At 37.9% G+C, this 23,064-nt stretch overlaps 1 protein-coding gene across 5 annotated transcripts in view; it reads right to left on the reverse strand.

Moving 5' to 3' along the window:
* Positions 1 to 23,064, reverse strand: part of LOC117226369 (uridine phosphorylase 1) — a 202,688-nt gene that overhangs the window by 19,432 nt on the left and 160,192 nt on the right. For 4 of the 5 annotated variants that reach the window (XM_076523694.1, XM_076523692.1, XM_076523693.1 and 1 more), the window contains exons 4-5: positions 22,468 to 22,653; positions 12,218 to 12,550 (exon numbers count right to left, since the gene is read on the reverse strand). In XM_076523694.1, the coding sequence (XP_076379809.1) occupies positions 12,218 to 12,550; positions 22,468 to 22,653 (519 nt within the window). The remainder of the gene's footprint in view (positions 1 to 12,217; positions 12,551 to 22,467; positions 22,654 to 23,064) is intronic. The other variant, XM_076523695.1, reaches the window with a different exon arrangement.

The following is a 23,064-nucleotide window of genomic DNA, read 5'->3' on the forward strand; positions in this document are numbered from 1 at the left end:
CAATTGGTTATTTATCACAAGGAAAAGGGAAAATTATACAGAGAAATATGTAAAAGAAGACAACACATTGAAGTACTAAAAAAATTCAAAGTGACACGCCCCACACGCGAAGTGGGTGCCCCATTGGATCCCTCGATCGGTGTTGATTACCCATAGCTTCGGCCCTGTCGGACAGAGAGAAGCAAGCAACGAAGCACATGGCGGCAAAACATCGTGTACATGTTGCCGACGAACATTTTCTCAACCTGCTCAAAATGTTCATCGTTCCGACACTTCTATTGGGACGCTTCTTCTTCAGAAATGTCTACAGAATCCGATCCTGGGTAGAGTTTTTGTGCAGGACAAACAACTTTTCGTAAAAGTACAAAAATATTGCGCAGAAACTGCGCACGTCGACAATTTTTTAAACTTTCACATTAATTTATTGCTATTTAGGACCAAAAACAATTAATAAATTGCATACCACTATATTCGGGAAACTCTCCTCTACCTTTTAACACCGATTAGAACTTTCTAACGTTTTTACCTTTCATAAATACCTCAATACCTCACTTTTGTCGAAAATTTTGGGTTTTTACAAAAGCACGTTTTTTTTCGAAAACTGAGGGTGATGGAGCAATTCGGTTTTCGGATCCTTGATAGGGGAGTGAAGCTCTACAAGAATTTCATAGTGGCTATAGAAAATCAAAAATCGTTTTGAACAATGTAATCAGTTGGCGGATGTTTTTACAAAACCATTACCCGCAGCCAAATTTCTGGAATTCAAGATTGAAAGTAGTTCTAAGTACATATTTATGTGTGTATATGTGAATACGTATGCAGATAATGGTCTGATTTGGTTTTAGATGGATTTTCCTAACCCTACGCAACAAATGTTGGACCATATGTAGTTTGCCCAGAAAAAGAACGAAGATTAATTTTTGAGGAAGCGTGTTGGATTTATCTGACCGATATACAAAAATCATCTTCCATGTTACTGTTTTTTATTCAGAAGAGAACGTTACTTTGTAACACTAGCCCTAAATTTCAGCTGTTTATATTGGGACAGATAAGATCTTTAAATGCATAACGCAGTCTCGCTTTAGACTCGTTACTTTAAATCTTTCAGTCATGCTTTATTCGTTCTTTAGAATAAAATCATAATTATATCTAAAGTATTCCACTGCGTTTTCATTTAATAGCCCAATTTCCAATAATTTTAAACAAATAAATGTACAAAGTACGCATACGTTCGTTGCGTGGGTTCAACGCATGCAGAGATTCTGTGAACACCGATCAGCTGTTAGGACCGAATGCCTAGCAGCTACATAGTTCCCGAACTGGGCCCGGCCAGTCCAATCAAATTCTATCCTTTACCAATATACTGGCTGTGTCACGTAACAGACATCACAATTTTTCAGGTACTTCTGACAGTCTAATAGAAAAATGTTTCCAAAGAAAGTTAATCGGTATTTAGTAGAAATATATATTAATATATATATTTTTCGATAAAAATCAAGGTAATCTTGATTTTTTTAAATGACACATTATATTTTTGACTTCATTGGATTATTCTTAATTAATAAAACGAATTCAACAACCTTGTACAGTAATTTCTCCCAGAAATGTTTGGAAACACACGGATCTAATACTAAAACATACTAAAGCACGATTCTACGAGTCTCACGTCTCGCATTTCTAGTTGCCGATGCCTTGTAACGTACGGAGAATTTTCCGCCACATTTTTCTTACCCCATTCTTGAAGACGCACACCAGGCTGGCGCCAGCCAGCCGGGTTTGGTCTGTATATCGCGAGTGAAGTACCTTCGAAAAGGTACGATGACGAACATTCTGGAACCGGGGCACATATGGATATAACCCCACTATCGTTCTTCAAGAAAAAAGCGGGCTAGTTTCAAGTCAACTGCCGACGAAGAAACGTTAGTAAGATTGAGTCTGATTCTCTTTCTAGCATTTCAATCGAGTACGTATATCGTTGCAAGGTTATAAGCCCCCACCGATTCAGTTCGACCAACTGAGAGCGCGATCTAGAATCAGCGATACAACACACACGCACGCACGCACTTGTATTAGACCAAAAAGCTTGTAATATAATATCTTTTACCAGTCTACTTTGGTTGTAAAATTCAATTATTGCATTTTCTACACCCACAGAGATACATCTTTATCGCTCGAGATGTATTTTAATTTCTTTCCTTTTTTTAAATGACACAAATATAAGTAGTGCCCGGTGATGAAATAAGCATCAGCTAGTTCACACAAACCCGTCCTATATGGTGGCGCCCCGATGATGAGATAAACATTGGTTAGTCCAAACCAAACTCTAAAATCGCAACCTACCTCTAGCCACGCATAGCTGCCTGGCTCCCGACTCGTAACAAACTAGTGACAATGGTGGGATATCAACATAATACTGAATAAATTCGAATTAGGACGTGAAGTATCTGTGATTCAAAACTACCGTCTTGGAGACTGTCTTAGAGACTGTCGTAACAAAGTCGGAGAATCACGATATTAGTACTTATTCAGGCCTAGATCACCGCGTAAGACGAAAGTACACAGTGCGTTTGAACCACTCCCGTTAAAAAGATCTAAATTTATTACGACTGAGTATATCTCAATGCAATATAGAAATTGCGAGTCACTGTACTCTATTTCCATTGCACCCAGGTGCGATTAACAATTAAAATCACGTATTCTAATGCAATTTATTCCAAGCGTATTCGTAACTGTAAAAGAGCTACTACAACAATTAAAAAAACGATACGCCCTGGGGAGAAACCTAAACTATTTTCAAGGGCAAATAGCGCGTATAAAAATTCGTAGCGACAAGTCTCTCCAAAAGTATATAGATAGGGTTAGTCATTTCGCCTATTGCAGTCAATGACAGGTTCGGCACCGAGATAAAATCAATTAGCACAGAGAAAATAACCTTAGACAACTTCCTTAACGGATTACCCGCTCAAATCGTACTTAAAAACTCAGCAATAAACACTTGAACACGCGTTTGAAGCTATTTTAAAAATAGGGCGACGTCTTAGAAATCGACGGAATGCTAGATCGTTTATCTTGGCGTGATTCAGAAGAGGAAACTTCAAGTGGACACCGCAATAAGGAACGGGATTACGGACTACGACCTGTTTACCCTCAGTCACCTTCTCCTTCGCGTTATAACAAATATCACTCACGCGAACGGAGCACATCTGGTTCCGAATCGGAATTTGAAGAGCGTTCTAGGCGAGCGGCAGCAATGATTCTGCATCGAGAAGAAGCCCACAGACGTTTTGCTGAAACTGCGATGCCAAAAACCAAGACTACACAAAGAAGCGTCCACAGCACGGATCGGAGTCCAAATTCCCAAGTTGGAAACGGGAATAGCTTCCGTGAGTTTAATAAATTATGATTCATTTGGAAGTAAAACAAACATTATTTCCAGGGAAAGAGTTGATATAACGGGTACAACTTCCTCTTCCATTCAAACAATGGGAACGACCGTTCTGCATATTAATGGTATAGCAGCTATCTTTTACGTAGTAAGAGACCTCATTGTAGCAGCAGATAGGAAGGAAGTCCGTTTCTCTTACAAGACGGCGCTGAAATCTCCTATATCACAAAACACTTATAATCCGGACTTAACTAGTTAGGTCAATTTCTCAGAGATGGAAGAAGAACAAGAGCAGTCGAGGGCTAAGTACCGAATTCCTTGAAGGACCACATCAGAATGGAACTGGATTAATTCTAGCTATCATACCAACCATACGAAAGAATAAATAGACTTGGAACCACAATATCTTTTATCATACGACCTATTTAATGAGCACCCGGTTACAATATATCAATCCAGGAAAGTTGACAAAAGTAATCGAGGGAAGGCCATATGGAACACCCAGCATCTCAACCCCGAAGAACACAAACACGTCAAGGATATTATCCGAGAATTCTTAGATAGGTTTTATTTGCCTGGAGACAACCTAAATAATTTTTACCACTCGACAAATACACGTGACAAAATACCGTTACCCTATAATTCATCAGCAAGAAATCAAGTGGAACTCTAAGAAACAAGTGGACACTCTGTTGTTTCAGGGAATTATTAAACACTCAACCTCATCATACAATTCACCTTTGTGGATCGTACTTTAAAAACCTGACGCAGATGACAACAGATGCTGGCGAATGGTTATCGATTTCCGAGTACTGAATGAGAAAACCGTTAGTGACAAATGTCCTCTACCACAAATTAATGAAATCTTGGACAAACTTGAAGGAGCGAAATATTTCACAGTTTTCGATTTGGCCAATGGGTTTCGCCAAAACAAAATGAATCTCAAGGATCAGCCGAAATCTGCGTTTATCCATTCGGACATTACGAGTTCGCTCGTATGCCATTTGGATTAAAAAATGCACCTCCTACGTTCCAGCGACTAATGGATCAAGTTCTAACCGGACTGCAGAGAACGGAATTTTTCGTTTATCTGGACAACATCCTCCTCTCTTCGGGAACATGAAATAAAAATCAGGAAACTACTAGAACGACTGCGGGCACACGGACTCACCTTGCAAGTCAACAAATATGAATTTCTCCGGAAAGAAGTAACTTACCTAGGACACATAGTATCGGAACGAGGAGTAAAATTGAACCCAAAGAAACTACAGGCAGTAAGAAATTATCCAGTATCCAAAAAACAAGGAAACATACAACAATTCTTGGGATTAATCGGATACTATAGGCACTTTATCGAAAATTATTCATTAAAGGCAAAACCATTAACCAAATTTCAGGGAAAAGGAATCAGGTTCAATTGGGACGAGGAACAGCAGCAAAGTTTTGAAAAATTGCGAAACGTACTCTGTGAAGCTCCAATTCTTCAATACCTAGATTTTAAACATCCCTTTATTATCATCATAGACGCCTCCGATTTCGCAGTTGAAGCAGTATTAAGATAATAAGAAATCGGTCGAAATTCAGCTGAAAAAAATTATTCAGCCACAGAAAAGGAATGTCTGACAATGATCTACGCTGCAATATTTTAGGCCTTATATTTATGGGACAAAAATCACATTAGTTACCGATCATCGTCCTCTGGTTTGGCTACATTCCGTGAAGGATCACACTCTGGTTAAGTGGAAACTTAAGTTTTTGGAATACGAATATGAAGTTGTTTACAAATCAGGGAAAGTTAACAAGAACGCAGATGCTTTATCAAGAAATCCAGTCACAATATGTTTACCGTTAACACCACTAGTGACATCCTCTTCAACAACTCCACAACCTGCACTCTCAACGAGGGACAAAGATGAAGATGAAAGTACAATAATCGCTGACTTAAGCAGTTTCTATGAACGTAATTCAACGGATGAAGCTGTGGTAACAGCTGAGCCAAGATTGGGAGAAACAATGATACAAACATCACTCATCGACAATCTCCCAGGCGCCTCTACTATGCTATTTAATCTATCAATAATGACACCTGTCTAAATCAGTGAACCAAATATAATTCAGTCTATACTTGATTATGAATCACCATCTCGAGAGATCAGCAGTTCAATTGATAAGAGAAGAACCACAGATTAATCCAATTTTGCCACAACCAGCTTACGCTCACAGTAGTTTCATCGGAGGTAACAAGGGTGTAACAGAAACCCTAAATCGTCTGAAAGAAAAATATCAGTGCCCCGGGATGAGAAAAGATGCACAAGAATTCATCCGGAAATGTAAGAGCAGAAACTTATCAGAGCAGAAACACGTTAGCCTTGGTACCTTTTGGCAAACTTGGCATGGACACAGTTGGACCACTTCCAGTGGAATCCGATACATTTTAACTATGTAAGACAATCTAACAAAATACTGCTTAGCAGTCGCTATGGTCGATATTAAAGCTACGGCAATAGCTGATGCATTCGTGGGACACTTTATTGCAATATTCAAAACACCAGAACCTATTCTAACAGATAAAGGCCAGTTTCGTGGGAAAATTAATGCAACATCTTGCTGAGATTTTTAGAATCCAACAAATAACCACCTCCGGTTACAGACTATAAACAAATGGATCGTTGGATAGGAGCAACATAATATTAATAGAATATTTGAAAAATTACATCGAGTCATATGAAGAATGGGATCTCTACCTACCATTTCCCATGATTTCCCATGATTAATCTTAGGAAAAACCGCGAGACTGCAAAGTGCGTTCCCTTCAGAAGAGAATATGCCGACTTATGGATGAGCACTCAGATGACTAAAATTCGTAATCGCTAACAACTTAAATTGTGCAAAATACCGTTATAAGCGATATTACGATAAGCGAACAAATTCAGAACAATTCATGGCAAGACAATACATTTACATATTAAAAGAACTGAGAACAAGTAAATTCGATCCACGTTACATCAGGCCATACGGAATAGTAGATGTATCGAATTTAAATAATGTAGTTTTAAAAACAGACGCGACTGGACACATTATTAAGAAACATCAGGTTAAATTAAAACACATTGCCAAATCGGTATCATTTTCAGGACAGGATGCCGGTTCCTTACAAACTTTTCCGTAGCGAGGAAGATGAAGGAGAAGAGTTTTACGGACCTCTGGACGGGGTAAACCCTGCTGATTATCCAGAGGTGTACGAGGATCTCCTGACATGCCAATGCATAAAGAGAATCCAAATCGTGTTCGAAGCTGAGGGACACAAATTATGCGAAAAATGTTGGTCCCGGCTAGCAGCAGGAGAAAGAAAGTTATTTCCTGTAGGTTGCTGACAGTGAAGCAGAATGTCATTGTGAGGGCTGTGATTCTTTAATTTTCAAGACCTCGAACGTTGGCCAATGCCCGGAATGCATTGAAGAATATTTCGAAATGCAACCAGAGACAATGGAGGAATTAAGAAATGGCAAGACCATAGATGTATTCAGCTGGTGGTAGCATCATGACCACTGATACCAGTACACACCTACATTTACCAGCCAAAAAAAATATATACATAAGCCATAATTATAAGTAGTTATAGGAAGTAGTACGTAATTAGGACAACTAGGACCAGTAACTTTCACCCGTTATGTTCACAGGAGTGACAAAAATTTTCTGGATAATTCTACTCATAATATTCCTGAAACAAGGCAAAAGGGCCTTGGTGGATTACACTATTACCCCAATAAAATACAACACTGACTTATGCTATGAAAAACTCCAACCTCTGAAGCTTTACAATCTCAATGGAAACTGGTTACCTCTCCCGAATTAGCCACTTAATTGCAGGAGGAACCGGCGGTCCTTAAACAATCAAAAAAAGCAGAAGACCTTTGCTCCCAGCGAGGACTGACCCCTTATCCAATAGAAGAATTCGTACCAGTCATCTTAAGGAAACTGAAGTATAGTAAAAAATACAGGGCCATGATGCAAGGAATGATCGAAGAACATAAACTCGGACAACCAAGGAAAATCTGGATACCAAAAAGCGCACCATTATCTTTCATTGGAACCATCAGCAAAGTATTATTCGGGATGCTCACCGAAGAAGACGACGCCCAATATTACGAACCACTAGATAAATTATATTCCCACGCTACGAAATTGGTAAAAATCATTGTCAACCAAACTCAAAACGTGCGTTCCGAATACAGGGACATCCATATTCAAATGCAGAATTTAACAACGCAAATTCGACTCCTTTCCGAGAAATCCAAGACAATAGCCGAATCGCTTCAAGAAACCCAGAAAGCCGTTCGAAGATCCCGGTAGAATTTTTGATAAGAAGTTGTATGCAAGCTCTCGACAAATACCAGAGGCACTTGATTGTAATAGTGGTCGCTATTCTCTTCACTAGACAGGAAATATTTTGACACCTGGCGAACTATTTTCGCAATATTCAGAAAAACGGATGCTGTTCCAATTAACTCTACTACTGTTAGACCAAGAAACCTTCAATATCTAGGCTGTTCCAAAAACGTCTCGCATTACGGAAATGAGGGGTAGCTGAGGTCATTCTAAGTAACTTTTTCCTTGAGAAAATGCAATTTGCGGCTTTTGTTCACAAGTTATTAACGAAAAATACTGACCAATGAGAGCAGATGACGCGAACCACAACATAGTCGATGGATCGAGCGCCACGTGCTTCTACCACTGAGTTTGTCACGGAGCATGAACTTTCGATATTTTTTTTACCACGTGACAATGATCATTTTAAGAAAAACGCTGTTCATCCTTATTTCAGAATGTCTGAAGAATATTTACCAATTTTTCGGACTCGAAATAATAAGTAGTTTAACCGTGCAACCGTTTTAATTTTTTGGTGTGCATGACACTTGTTCATTGATTCAAACGCGGCCCAGAGTCCCCCTTCAGCTGTCAAACTCAGTGATAGGAGCACGTGGCGCTCGATTGATCGACCATGCAGTGATTCGCGCCATCACCTCTCATTGGTCAGTGTTTTTCGTTAATAACTCGTAAACAAAGCCGCGGATTGCATTTTCACAAAGAAAAGTGTTACTTAGATCGACTTCATCTACCCCACATTTCTGTAATGGGAGACATTTTTGGGACACCCTGTATATAAAATTCATCCCAGCCCATGTGTTCAAAAATTCGGACCAAATCAGGTAACGTTCTATTGTCGGGCACTTCTACCTTTATATAAAAGCTCCGCAAATTTAACTTGTGAACTGGATTTATTTAAAAACTCCAACCAAAAAATGTGGAACACTTGTTGCGACGTCCAAGTCTCATGCTTCCTGACGAAGTATGGGAACCACTGGAGTCGAAGCTGACCTGGTTATACTAAACAAAGACTGAGAGGAAGGTCCAGTTTTTTTGCCATGGGCGTTCTGTAGGTACAGATTACATCCACAATGCGGGATTAATTCGTCTAAGAGCAGATTGCATGGCTACTACGGACTCCACCCAGGTACAGGGAATCAACACTATGACCTCAAGACTATGACCTCAACTTAACCTAACTATCACCAGATTTTGGCGCACCTCACATGAGTATTCTTCAAGAAATGGCACACATAACCAAGGTAGCACAGAAAATGGATATGTGACTGCAATCCAACCGTGTTACTTCTTTAACAAATCTTGAGAAGGAAACCCAAAAAAATTCAGGAAGAAGAACAATTTGAGGCATACTCATGTCGGATTAATTTCTGGCGGAAGTCTAACGCTTCTCTTAGTGGGAGGCACAGTGTTTGGAATTTACAAGATAAAACCATTTTCCTTTTAAAGCGGCCGAACCAAAGAAAACGCAACCCCAATCCTCACGGAAAAACTCAACGAGGCCCTCGAACTCAGACTACCGCTTACTCCGTCCTTGGAGAAAAGGATCTACGCTAACCATACTATGGGCATCGTCTAAACTAATGCAAAATAGCCCTGATGGAGGGGGTCTGTCCCCACATAAAAGACCAGTACTTCCGTGATCCTCCTGCATGTCTGTAACCAAAGTGTTCGCTGAAGCATCGACGCAAACAGAGATCCGCGAGAGTTCCTGTCCATACTGGAGGATGTGGAACTTGGATTTGGGAGCAAGAATCTGGAAGAAGGATTTATCTTTCAAAACATTTCGAGGCTGGAGAAGGAAAATCCTGTATATATCAAACTATTCAGACCAGGCGGAAAACTACCAAACACAAAGGAACCCAAATTATTCCGGAGGAAGTGGAATCAAAGAAAAGGGTTGGATCGGCAGTGGAACTAAACGTCTGGGATTTCAACCTAGAAGAAATCACAGATGATAACATTACGAACTGAATGCCGGGAGCCCGTTTAGAGAAGAAATACAGGAGAATTCTGAGGAAACTGGACGCGTTATTTTAAATGTAATAATCTCTAGATAAGAATAAGATAGGAACAAAATAAAGATACTATACACACGCGCGCGCGTGCGCGTACGCGCTTGCAATAATTTGTACTCTGTTCCAGAAATCCGTGTAAGGCGTACTCCCTCAGAAAGAAGTAAAAGCATCATGTAAATGATGTTTCATCTAAAGGAGGAAGTGTAACGTACGGAAAATTCTCCGACGTGTATTTATCTTACTTCCTGAAAGCGTATGCCACGCTGGCGCCAGCCGGCCGGATTTGTTTTGTATATCTCGAGTTAAGTACCTTCGAAGGGATACGATAAAGAACTTTCTGGAATCGGAGCGGGCTAGTTTCAAGGCAACTTCTGACGGAGAAACGTTAGTGATATTGAGTCTGTTTTCTCTTTCAAACATTTCAATCGATTACCGAGCAGCAAAATTCACCGTTCGAGGTCGGTACCTGTACCTAGCCCCTAGTACCTCTCAGAAGTACTGGCCACGAACGATGAATTTCGCGGCACGGTATACACATCTTCAGGTAAAAAATCATAAAATTCTTTAACTAGGTTTCCAGGAGCATAATTGGGATTTTTAGTAATTCTTCAGTTTTCCTCGAGTCAATATCGCAATATATTCCTCGCAAACAGCATTGTATCTTTTCGGTTTTCGTGGAGTGCGGCGAAGATGTGAACGAAACAGTGTGTGCGGAGGTAAAGGGAAGAATCTCCGAAAATCCAAACAATTCGATATGTGAGAAAATAGCAATATAATTTTAATCACGAGGGAGTTGGGGACTGCGGCGACAACGAAACCAGACGGATGCGTTCCGCACGAACATTAGAAGCGGAGGAAGCAATCTTCGAGGAGGTGGAAGCAGACGGCAGCAAATGCATCCTCATCGAAATGGGTAAGTTTACTATTAATGATATTCTTCACAATTCTTAAATAAACATATCCCTCATGTATTATTAAATTAGCTTTGCGATTCGTTCGTTGAATTCGGTTTGAATACGAAATTATTGAAACAAGAATATCTTTTGACGGAATTTCTTATTGTTAATCTTCTGTAATCGGCTCAATTAATAATTAAAACGGTTGTCACGGTTAAACTACTTACTATTTCGGTTTCGAAAAATTAGTAAATATTCTTCAAACGTTCTAAAATAAAAGTGAATAGCGTTCTTAAAAATATCACTCTTACGTAATAAAAAAAATTCGGAAAGTTCACGCTCCGTGACTTGTTCATTACTACAAACGCGGCCTAAATCCGTCGCGAAAGACGACTTTCTGCCAAAGGCACGTGCAGCTGGCTCTCGAAGATCCCGTGCTCGCCTTGCATTGGTCACTATTTTTTGTTAATAGCTCGTAAACAAAGCCGCGGATTACGTTTTCGCTAAGGAAAAAATTGCTTCAAATGACCTCAGAAATCCCTTATTTCGCGAAAATACGCTCATTTTTGGACACCCTGTATATTATATTTATTGTGTATTTGAGGTAGACTACATACAATCAGGAAAAGCGAATTAAATGTTTAAATGTGCCACCCTGATCCCATTTGGGGATTTCAAATATCCGAAAGTTTTCGGAACCCGACATAACTTCGAGTACCCAAAAGTTTCATGTCCCGACCACACCCGAACCGGTCAATGACAAACTCAACTCATGATTCGGGTATCCGAAATTTCGGATATCGCGCAATCCTAGTAGTAACGTTAGTATATTTTTGAAGTAACTTTTTAATGGAAAACGAGCGGCATCTATAATCGGTAATTATTTAAAGTACAGTAAATTCTCCTTAATTGACACTCAGCTTGTAAACAAAAATGGACAATTTGGGAAGAGCAGATACAATTATTCGAGTCTCGCTACTCGTTTTTATAGTCGCCGATTGTCAACTACTATAAAAACGAGCTGCAAGGCTCAAATTTTCCCAATTTTTTTCATTTTTGTGCACAATCTGAACGTCAATTAGAGCGAATTTACTGTAGTTGCAAATATTATTGAAGTTATCATTCTAAACAACTTTTTCCTATACATTTTAACGTCACACAGCCTTGGTTTGCAGGATAAATGAAACAAATCATTATGAATTATCCGAGAATTATTTTAATTAGGTTATGTAATAGGCCTGGGTTAGGTGAACATCACATGCCTACCTCCCTATTCTAAATAATTATCCTAAAATCTTTTAAATATCACTCACAAAGGAGTCCTTAATAACAAATATTAAGTTGGATATTTAGGATCCTCTAAATGTCATATTTACCAAAAAATCGAATTCTTAATTTCTTTGACTTATTTTTATATCCTTATAAAAAAACACTCTTATGAAATGTAATGCGAGATTTCTTAAAATTATCACGTTCTCTGTTATTTAAAAATCTGTTATATTATACGTATAATGTTTAGAATACATATATACCTGGTCGCCTTTTAGACGGTCGAGTAACGTCACGCAAACCACAGCAGACTTGATACCAGCATGATGCGTGAGAGCTGCGAAGGAAAGACTCTCCATCTCTATATTTACTACACCGGCTTTATGCAGTTTGCTTAAGTAATCCATTTTGTCGTTTTCCGTGAAATCACAAAATGCGCCATCCAGTCGACCTTGTCCTTCATAAAAGTCGTAAGTGCACATGGTTTTACCGACTACAGTCTCGTAAGGGTCTTCACGATGCGCAAGCGCCTTCAGTTCACGAGCCAATTGTCGGTCTAGTTTTGCTGGTCTTCGTACCATCTTCCCTAATACAGACTGTGAAATTAAATTCTCCATTAATCATTGTACTTGAATATTGTTTGCTAATTTTAATAAACTCATGTACTGAAGATATTATTAGAAACAGAAAATGTACCTTAAGGCTCGTGACATATGTACATGCTAAGTTCGGGTCGTGCTAGCAGCATGCTCGATTCAGAGTGTTCACATTAGACGTACGAGCATGATGCCAGGCAGGACCGATGACCTCGGGGCTGAAGTGTCTTAGACCGAGATTCAGAGTTCGACTTTATCTTCTCCGAACGTAGAAAAGGACAGCAAATGAAGGACAGATAATTACGCAATGTGTAACTTCTTTACTTTCGATTATTTCGTAATGGGACTTTTTCCAATGCAATCGTGAGCATTCTCCGATTAAAATAAGACCAAACACGATATAATTTCTGTAAGATTATATTGATTCCTTTCCGACCCCATCTGTTCGTCAAACAATACCAATCAATTTTTCAGAAAAGCAGTTATTTTCTTCAGAATTTAACATTTTATTTTATTATTATATTTTTATTATTATGACCCACAGATGGTCATCAAAAGTCGAGTCACCATCTAGCCTTCATAGATTCCTTTTTTGCATGTTTTGTCAAGTCGAAATGCTTCTCCGGATTTATTGCCTGCAACCCTAGAACGAAAGATTGCGCACTCTGTCCACATCGTACCAGTTCCGTAGTTCTGTTTCGCTTTGTTTAATGGTACAATGTGACTCGCGGGCGAAGAAAGGCTAGCCCGGGTCTGCCTGCAAGTGTGAACACATTTGGACGGAGCCGAGCGGTCTGACACGCCGCGAGCACAGCGCGCGTAGTGTGAACACTCCACTGTAAATCAAATGGAAGCCTAGCACGTATACGTGTTATGAGCCTAAAACTGCCTTTCATTAATAACTTATAAACAAAGCCGCAAATTGCATTTTCGCTAGGGAAAAAGTTACTGCAAATGACCTCAGGTACCCCCCATTTCCGAGTTGCCAGACATTTTTGGAACACCTTATAAACTGGGTGATCCGTTTAACTCGACTCAGTGGAATATTTCGCGGAGGATTAAAGTTATCAAAAATATGTTCCATTAAGAGTTGTTTAGTGTGGAGGAAAACATTAGATGATATAAACGATATTCCTACAGGTGTAGTGGTGGGGGAGATATTGAAGTCAAATTAATATTTTTAAATGGGACCCTGTATTTATTTATCCATAATATAACAGCGTTTGTTGAAACGAATACAATGATCTGCAATATGATATCATTCCAAGTAGCAAAATGATATAAATGAAATGTATATACGTTCATCTGTCATTTTCAGAATTTGGATATACCAAGTGATATATGTATATAGTCGTTGTTAATGCAACAATTGTTAAGAAGAAGAAACAACCCCTGGCAAAAAGAGCTTCCGATCATATACAGTAATATATACAATTTAGAAAGAATATTCGTATTTTGGGTTATAAAATGTTCTTATCTGCAGGTAAGACGAATGGGGGACGTAGATGGAATCTATAAAGGAGTAAATAAATACAACATAACACAACATTCCATTTATTATAAAAAGAAAACAAAGAAAACAAAATATTATATGGAAGAAGTTTCCGATCAGTACAAATGTTGGAAAAAAGTTTCCGGTCATTGAGTTATTAATATTTTGTTCCATTACAACGTGCTCGAATGACACTTTTAATGCGTTGGGTCATTGACATTGCTAAGTTTTCACAATCCCTAGGCGAAATTTCATTCCACAACAATTTTATCGCATGTCGAAGTTTCTCTTTAGTTTCTCGTGAATCAATTTTTTCAATTTTGCCCACATGTTCTCGTTTAGCTTTAAATCGGAACTGTTTGCAGGCCATTTCAATATTTTAATATGTAACGTACGGAAAATGCTTCGATGTGTTTTTTTTTTACTTCTTCCTGAAGGCATACGCCAGGCTGACGCCAGCCAGCCGGGGTTTGCTCTGTATACCGCGAGTCAAGTAACCTTGAAGGCACCCCCACTACCATTTTTCAAGTAAAACGGTGTATAAAGGGCCCAAATGCGACCAAAAAGCGGGCTAGTTTCAAGTCAACTACCGACGAAGAAACGTTAGCAAGATCGACTGATTCTCTTTCGAGTATTTCAACCGAGTACGTACATCGTTACAAGGTTATAAGCCCCCGCCTGGCTCAGTGCTATCTAGAATCCGTGATACGTACACACGTACACAATTGTACTAGACCAAAGAGCTCGTAATATGACCGCTCGATACTCTATTATATCTTCAGTTCTTCTTTGTAAAAGTTACAATGCACCCAAACTCCAATTTCCACGAAACACATCCTAATCACCTAGTGGCGACCCGTTGATGAAAGAAGCTTTAGCTGGTCCACGCAATTTCCTCTCATACCTAGTGACAATCCGGTGATGAAAGAAGCATCGGCTAGTCCACGCAATTTTCCCTTATCAAAACTCCAAAATCGCATCCAACCTCCAGTCACGCAAAGCTGCCTGGTCCTTGACTCGTAACAAATATAATTTTGCTCTAAATAGTCTTTTACTAATTTACTGCAGAGACAGAAAGTTGTCATTTTGTGTGTGTGTGTGTGTGTGTGTGTGTGTGTGTGTGTGTGTGTGTGTGTGTGTGTGTGTGAAAAATGAAATCTAAAGAATCTCCAAACCACTCCTCCATACTTGGAATTAAGAAATCTTCTAAAATATTAATATATATATATGTTTCTGCATTCACGTCCGTCCGTATCATATAAGATTTCGGATATTTTTGTTTGCAATTCATGTAATCTTCATTAAATTTTCCGTTAGATCTCCGCCAAATAAATTTTCCTTCCTCATCCCCTGCTCTCTCCAAGACAAACAAGATACTGGTCGCTAAATATTACTTTGCATCAGTCCTCCACAGTCCAATTTGCGTGTTCCTTACACTTCCTTCCTGTGTCCTTTTGTAAGTAATGATTATGTTTTTGCCTTTCGAAATAAGAAGCCCATTTCACTTAATCGATTTCTGACAACACGGTCACAGACACTCGAGATCCACTGTTCATTTATTTGTTTTTATAGGATATTCTTCCGAAAGGCCCCTCTGGCTAATCAGTACCAGCTTTTGAGGGAAGGTGGGAGAGGTGTATGGGTGCCAAATATAAAATTTTAACTTCGGGTTTTATTAGTTTTTGAGATATTAACCAAAAATTGGGAGTGGGAGTCACTCCCTCTCCGTGCCCTGCTGCTATCGCACCAACACTTGCATACCGTAGCTGGAGAGAACGGAGAACCTACGTTTATAACGTCATTTCGGCGGCGCAATCCGCTGGCTCCAGTAAATTCTCTACCTTCCGAACGCATATTGATGCGTTCTTTAAATTCGACAATTTTGTCGAAGTTAAAACTTCATATGTAGAGTCAACTTCCAATCCTCCCTTAGACCTCCAAATTTCATGTAGATCGGCAACAGGGGCAATTCGGAAGTACACCTTTTTAATGTTGCTCGCTTCATATTTTTAACAATTGCATGTAATTTTCTATCGTGTTTTCTACTTGTTGCACAAGGACGACCATTTTCTTATGGTTAGATATACTGCCTTTTTCATTATATGTATACCTTATTTGTATCACTTACATATGTAAACATTATATGCGTCGAGTGCAGCATTGATCGAGTGTCAAGTGTCAGCAGCAGACCTTTGATTTTAGGATTTACATTGTAAGAACCTGTGAAGTCACCGCAGCGACGAAGAATTCGGGTTTATCAAAGCCACGGTCGGAGATCGCTTAGATTTGTCAGGAATAATAGAGACATCAAATAAACGGCTTAACCTCTTACACTTTTCCTACTCTGACTATGTATATTCTATAATTTTTGCAACTTTTCATAGAAAAGGGAAATTTAAATAATAAAAGAGACATATGAAATGTATTATACTTCCAGCACATTTTAATTCGTCATTCGAAGTTGGAAAGTTTGACTAAAAACAGTATCTTTATTCGAATGGAGATACTTTTCTTATTCGAAACGTATTTACTTGTAGCATTTAATGAAATTTTAATCTTTTATCTGTATCTTTATTCGAAGGCCTAAGCCTTATAGGCTAAGCCCTATAGGCTTAATCTATGAAGGCTAGATGGTGGCTCGACTTCTGGTAATCATCTTTGGGTCATAATTCAATAAAATGTTAAATTCTGAAGAAAATAACGGCTTTTCAGAGTAACTGCATACTACATATGGATTAGTATTGTTTGACGAACAGATGGAGTCGAAAGGGAATTTCCTGATTCTTTACGGCTTTCAACACGGAACATGATGTATACCCAGTTATTCATTTAAAAAATACGTTTTCAATATTGCAATGAAATATAAATTTTAATGTCAGATTCAATAACGAAAATGGAAAAATCGGCTATCAACACATACAGTAGCACACAAAATTGTGTGGACATTCCTCAAAATGCAGTATCTCTTTTAAAACTTGGACTAAACGACTAGAAATTTTAAAAATGATGGTGGGTTTTTAATTGATTGATCTTTAATTGGTTACAACTTCTTTTAAGGTCAACCGATTTCGATGAAATTTTCATTACGGTTAGAAGGTCTACAAAACGCATTTATAAGCTCAGATAAAAAAGTTAAAAAGCATGAGCTTTTTATTTTTTATTGTCACTTCAAGTAATAGCAAAATTTAAGGAAAGCATTATAGTCATTGTCTTGTAGACTAGTTCCACTATTATTTAGAAAAATTGTGGTCCTTTAGTCAGTTTTGAAAAAAGATACTGCGTTTTGAAGTGTGTCCACTCAATTTTGTCCGGTACTTTATCTTGTCGTTCTTCCAGCGGATTAGGCGATATACCTGATATAGCTATACGAGTATAATAAGTATATATTTTTATATAAAAAAGGTCATTTTGATTTTTATATAATTCAACGACGCATGTTATTTTGTTGCAAATTTATAAATCAGACAATCATTTCGATACGGAGGGTGTATAAACTATAAAAATAAAAATTTCGTCTAGAATAACGTTTCACTGGTTTCCTAAAATATTTAAATTAATGTCAATATGAAAATTATATTTATATTTCTAATAAAAATCAATATAATCTTATCGTGTTTGGTCTTATTTTAATCAAAAAAAGCTCACGATTGCATTGGAAAAAGTCCCATTAAAAAATAGTGAAAAATAAAGAAGTTAAACATTGCGTTATTATCTATTCTTCATTTATCTGGCACCATACTAATGTGAACACTCTCAATCGAGCACGCTGCTAGCATGACCCGAACCTGGCACGTAGATGTGCATCGATCCTAACTCTTCGAATAACTTTTGTCAGCTCGAATGTAAATGTAATGCCAATCCTCAAGCCCAGACCACAGTCACAGGAACAGGAGTTACGCAAGGGGTAGGTTGGTGGCACATGCGCAGATAATCTTGCACAGCGGCGTGGCCCGTCTATCGGGTGAACTTTATGCAGTAAATTCTCTCCAATTGTCTCTCAGCTTGTAAACAAAAATGGACAATTTGAGAAGAGGATATACGATTATTTCAGCCTCACGGCTTATTTTTATAATTCTAGATAATCGGCGACTGTAAAAACGAGCCACGCGACTCGAATAATCGTATCTGCTCTTCCCAAATTGTCCATTTTTGTTTACAAGCTGAGGAACAATTGGAAAGAATTTACTGTAATCCTGAACTACGATCAGACAGAGGCTTTATGTTATTCCTTACGTAGCTCCTCTTCCTGTGAACACCGGCCCCAAGCTTCAAAGACCCATCAACTCAACGGCATACAATGTAAGCAGATAGAGAATTGCGCACGATCGAAGATTTAAACTTTAACATTTTTTAATATACTTTCATAAATTACGAATGAATTGAAAAGCTTCTCCCGATGAAAATGAGTGCAAACGCGACATCATATGGATTTTCTTCAATAATATTGTAATTTTTTCATAACAATACGTATCAACCAAAAATGTTCGATTTCACAGAAATTTCCCTACTGCTGGGCATATTGTCACAAAGAAGAAGCATAACACAAAATATGTATACGTTTAGTACAAAATACGCATGTAATACAAATACGCACGTAATACAGAAATACACGGGTATTCGTATATTAAGAATTACACGGGTTAAAGTTCGGAATAGTTAATTACTCAGTTTTTGCCTTTTATCATGGTTAGTAACATAATTTTTTCAAATTTTTCAAAAGAGGGGCATGAATCTAAAAAAAATGTCGGAGGTTTGGATGGAAAAAGCACGTAGATGTGTCACGAGGCTTGTGGGATTGTTCCTTCTATGTATTTAGTTTCGCCTGTCGTAATTGAGGGTCAATCAAGGACGTCAGACTTGAAAATCATTTCAGTAGTGTAGAGCCTAAATCGATTTTGATTTTCTTGAAAATCGATAGGGTCAACTCTGTTTGGTCATTTCTGATTCGACTGACTTGTAAAGGCTTGATGTTCAATGTGGGGTGGAATTCCATAGTGCTTATCAAAAGCAGCGTAATTTTCCGAAAAATACAATACAATTAGACTATACAATACATACTCCTACTACATACAATTGGACTTATTTAATCAGGAAGAGATATTCAATTTATTTCTAATATGTTTATAAAAGTGTATTGAAAAATCTTCGATTCTCATTCGCGCGTGTGCGTGATTCTTCATCTGTTTACATTGTATGTCATTATCAGTCGCTGAGTCTTTAATGTTCGGTGTTAGTGGTGTAAGATTTAAGGATTTTCTAACTCAGTGCTGTCTGCAGTGGAGTGATAAACTTTTGGTAGCTTGGCGTCAATTCGTAGATCATCTCAGAAATGCTAAATTGATACCGGGGAGCCAGGAATTACCACTGCTACATATCATGGACCTGAAGGTCTGAGCATAAACTGGACTTTTAGACGCAGGATGGGAAGCGAATACCAAAAAACAAAGGTCAATATACGGACTTAGAAATAGAAGGACGGAACATAAAGTCCTCATGTAGGTGTGCTCAGGTATGCAAAGGGAATTATGTGACCGCCATTGCATGTTCAAAACTATCTTCGTTCATTTTACGTGCATTCGTTAACGTGGTTGTTTTACAAGTTTAAAATGCCATGACATCGACAATAGTGAATCACATTCTCCATATCTTAGACAGTCGATAATCAAAAAATGTTTACACTCTTTTATATAAAATTGGACTCCATTATATGTATTCGAAAATAAATAACAATAATACATGTAAACAACAATTTACAAAACTATAAAAAATAGTTTATAAAAAAGAAGAGAATATCCTACAAACCAAAACTTCACATTATTGTATTATTTTAATAGACAATTTTTATCAAAATTTGAACAGAAAAAATAAAATAATTCATTATAGTTATTATTTTACATGGATATTATCGACTTGTATTTTCAAATAATAGTATTGCAAGTAATAGCCTCGAATAAATAAGAATTATTTTAATTTTAAGTACAGTTTGACTACGTCTGAGTTCATAGGTATGTACATTTTTACATAATGTCCAGAATCCTGAATCCAGATCTCCAGATGCATATACAGGGTATTCCATAATTATGTTAACAGCCGAAAATAAGGGGAACCTGAAATCACTTGAAGTAACTTTTTCCTTTGCGAAAATGCAATCTGCGGCTTTGTTTACGAGTTAATAACGGAAAACACTGACAATTGAGAGGCGAAGGCGCGAATTACAACGCGGTCGATCGATCGGGTGCAACGTGCTTCGACCGTGGAGAGTGGCAGATGAAGGAGAGCTCCATGCAGCGTTCGCATCAATGAACAAGTCGTGGAGCGTGAACTTCCAAATTTTTTTTACTACGTGACAACGATAATTTTAAGAAAAACGCTACTCATTATTACCGAACGCTACACTTATTTCCAAATATCTGAAGGATATTTACTAATGGTACTAAGTGGATTTACAAATAAATGGATAAGTCTCTTATTAATAATATTTTTCACATTTCTCAAACAAACGGATCCTTTACGTTCTTTAACGGAGTTATGTATTAACACTATGCCGTCCGGCGACACCACAGTGGTGTCGCGCGCAAAGTATCGCTCGGCGGCCGGCAACACTGCAATGGTGTCGTGCGCACGGTATCGCCCAGTGGCCGACGACAACACTCTTCTTGTTCCGTACCGTCTCGGTACAGTATTTTTAGCATAAAGCCGTACAGCTTTACGTGGAATAAGTTACATACGTCAGCACACACACACACACACACACACACACACACACACACACACACACACACACACACACACACACACACACACGTGTGTTTTTTGTTATGAGTACTTGTACCCATTTATCATGGCAGACGAAGGAGAAGACACTGTTATTTACGAGGAATGTGCGGACGACTTGTCCGACGTTCCAATTTCGAATTTTCATAAAAATAGGTGAGGCGGATTGAAAACTCGTGAGAACTACCGATGAGATTAGAAAAACTTGAAATTTATCATCTCCCAATAACCTCAAAAACAGCCGGCGACAAGCGAAGTAACAGAGTTAGTGGTGCCGGCGCCAAGCGAAGAAATGTTTAAAAACAGTGCGGCCGGCAAAGTGTTAATAAAATAGCTTTGCGAATCGTTCCTTGAATTCTGTTCGAACATGGAATTATTTAAATTAAAATATCATTTACGTACTTCGACAGTGTTACATATTGTTAATCTTCACTGTACATATCGCATAAAAATTTCGTACGATATACATGAGGTGTCATGCACACCAGAAAATTAAAAGGTTATTAAACTACTTATTATTTCGGATTTGAAAAATTAGTAAATATTTTTCAGACATTCTGAAACAAGAGGATGTATAGCGTTTTTCTTTAAATTATCACTGTCACGTAGTAAAAAAGTAGTCGAATGCAACACGGAGCCACCCTTCTTTTGTCACGCTCCGCTGTCGAAGCACGTAACAGTCGACCGATCGACCACGTTGTAATTCGCGCGCTCGTCTCTCATTAGTTACTGTTTTTAGTTAGTAACACGTAAACAAATCCGCGGATTGCATTTTCGCTAAGGAAAAAGTTATTTCTAATGACCACAGAACCCCTCATTTTCCGCTTGTACGATAATTTTGGAACACTCTGTATATTTTTAAGTAAGGTAAGCGAAAGTATAAAAATATTTAAACTCTTTAGGGTCTTTGCTAGATGGATCGTGATTGAAGGCTTCTCTATTCGGAATAATTAACAAAATTTCTTTTTTTCTAATTCTTAATTGTAGCGCATTCTTATACAAAGAATTTTTTAGTGATGCAAAAATTCGTGTTCACAAACCAAATGGAGTGCAGTATTTTCAAAATGTAAGTATCCAGAATTTTTATTTTAGTTATTTTAGAATTAGAATATTCATTTATTAATTATTTCAGAATTCGGAAAGTTCACGCTCCGTGACTTGTTCATTGCTTCGAACGCGGCACGAAGCCTGAGAATGAAACCCTCCATTAGTGGAAATCACTCTTGAAACTGTAATAGGTGTAAGTTATAGTATACAGAATGGGGCATTTGAAAAGAAAATGATCTCTCTTATTAATCTATTAAATGGTTGATTTAGGTTAAAATTAGCGCAAGGATGATTTTAATAACTTTATACAGCTCATTTGTGGAAGTTGATACTTTAAAATGAAAATACTACTAGTACAACTTGTAGAAACTTGAATGTGATCTTTATGCGATGTTTTGCAAGGTACTTACAAGGTAATTGCAAGGCCACGTAAATAAGCCTATTATATGTACGTCTGAATACTATAAACTCAAAAAAGTTGTTTGCATCAGTCACATATTTTGAGATACATGAGCTTTCCGAAAAAGACTATAATATCCGTGTTATGACTACAGTTGATTACTCCTGCTACAAACATTCTAGAGATTCCATAAAATTGCCTTACCAGTTCTAAGTAAGGCTTCTGCATTCCATCGACTGCTTCTTCAGAAATTACAACGGTACCACCTTCAAGGCCGATTCCACCACAGGTACCGATTCTAAAGAATATAGGATCCTTCACTTTTGCATGGTACATTAACTTGATCACTTCGTGAAGGAGAATTCCGACCGATGGGATCCCCATTCCATGCTAAACAAAAGAGAAACAAAAACCTTGGACATTCCATACATGTATCTTAAGATTATATTAAACAATTTCAAATGTTTATATAACTATTACAGACTTATATGATACTCAATTCACTGTGTGAATTGTGTTTAGGTCATTCTTAAATATTGCTGGCTTGTACTGTGACGTTGCAATTTTGCGACGTCATTTCTCCAAATAAAATGGTGGGGAAACCACCATTTAAAGAAAGATTCTCGTGAAGCGGGTAAAAAAATCAATTTTTTAAATGCATAAATCAAAAGTACTAAATTTTAACATCGAATTTTGAACTGTAAGGTCCTTGAAACCTTACTGAAAACTTTAAACGTATTATACTTTAAATATACTAGTTGACTTGAAACAAAGCTTATATTTTCGTTACAACATTTTTCA

The sequence above is a fragment of the Megalopta genalis genome, chromosome 7 (assembly GCF_051020955.1).
Source record: "Megalopta genalis isolate 19385.01 chromosome 7, iyMegGena1_principal, whole genome shotgun sequence".
In the NCBI taxonomy this organism is placed as follows: Eukaryota; Metazoa; Arthropoda; class Insecta; order Hymenoptera; family Halictidae; genus Megalopta; species Megalopta genalis.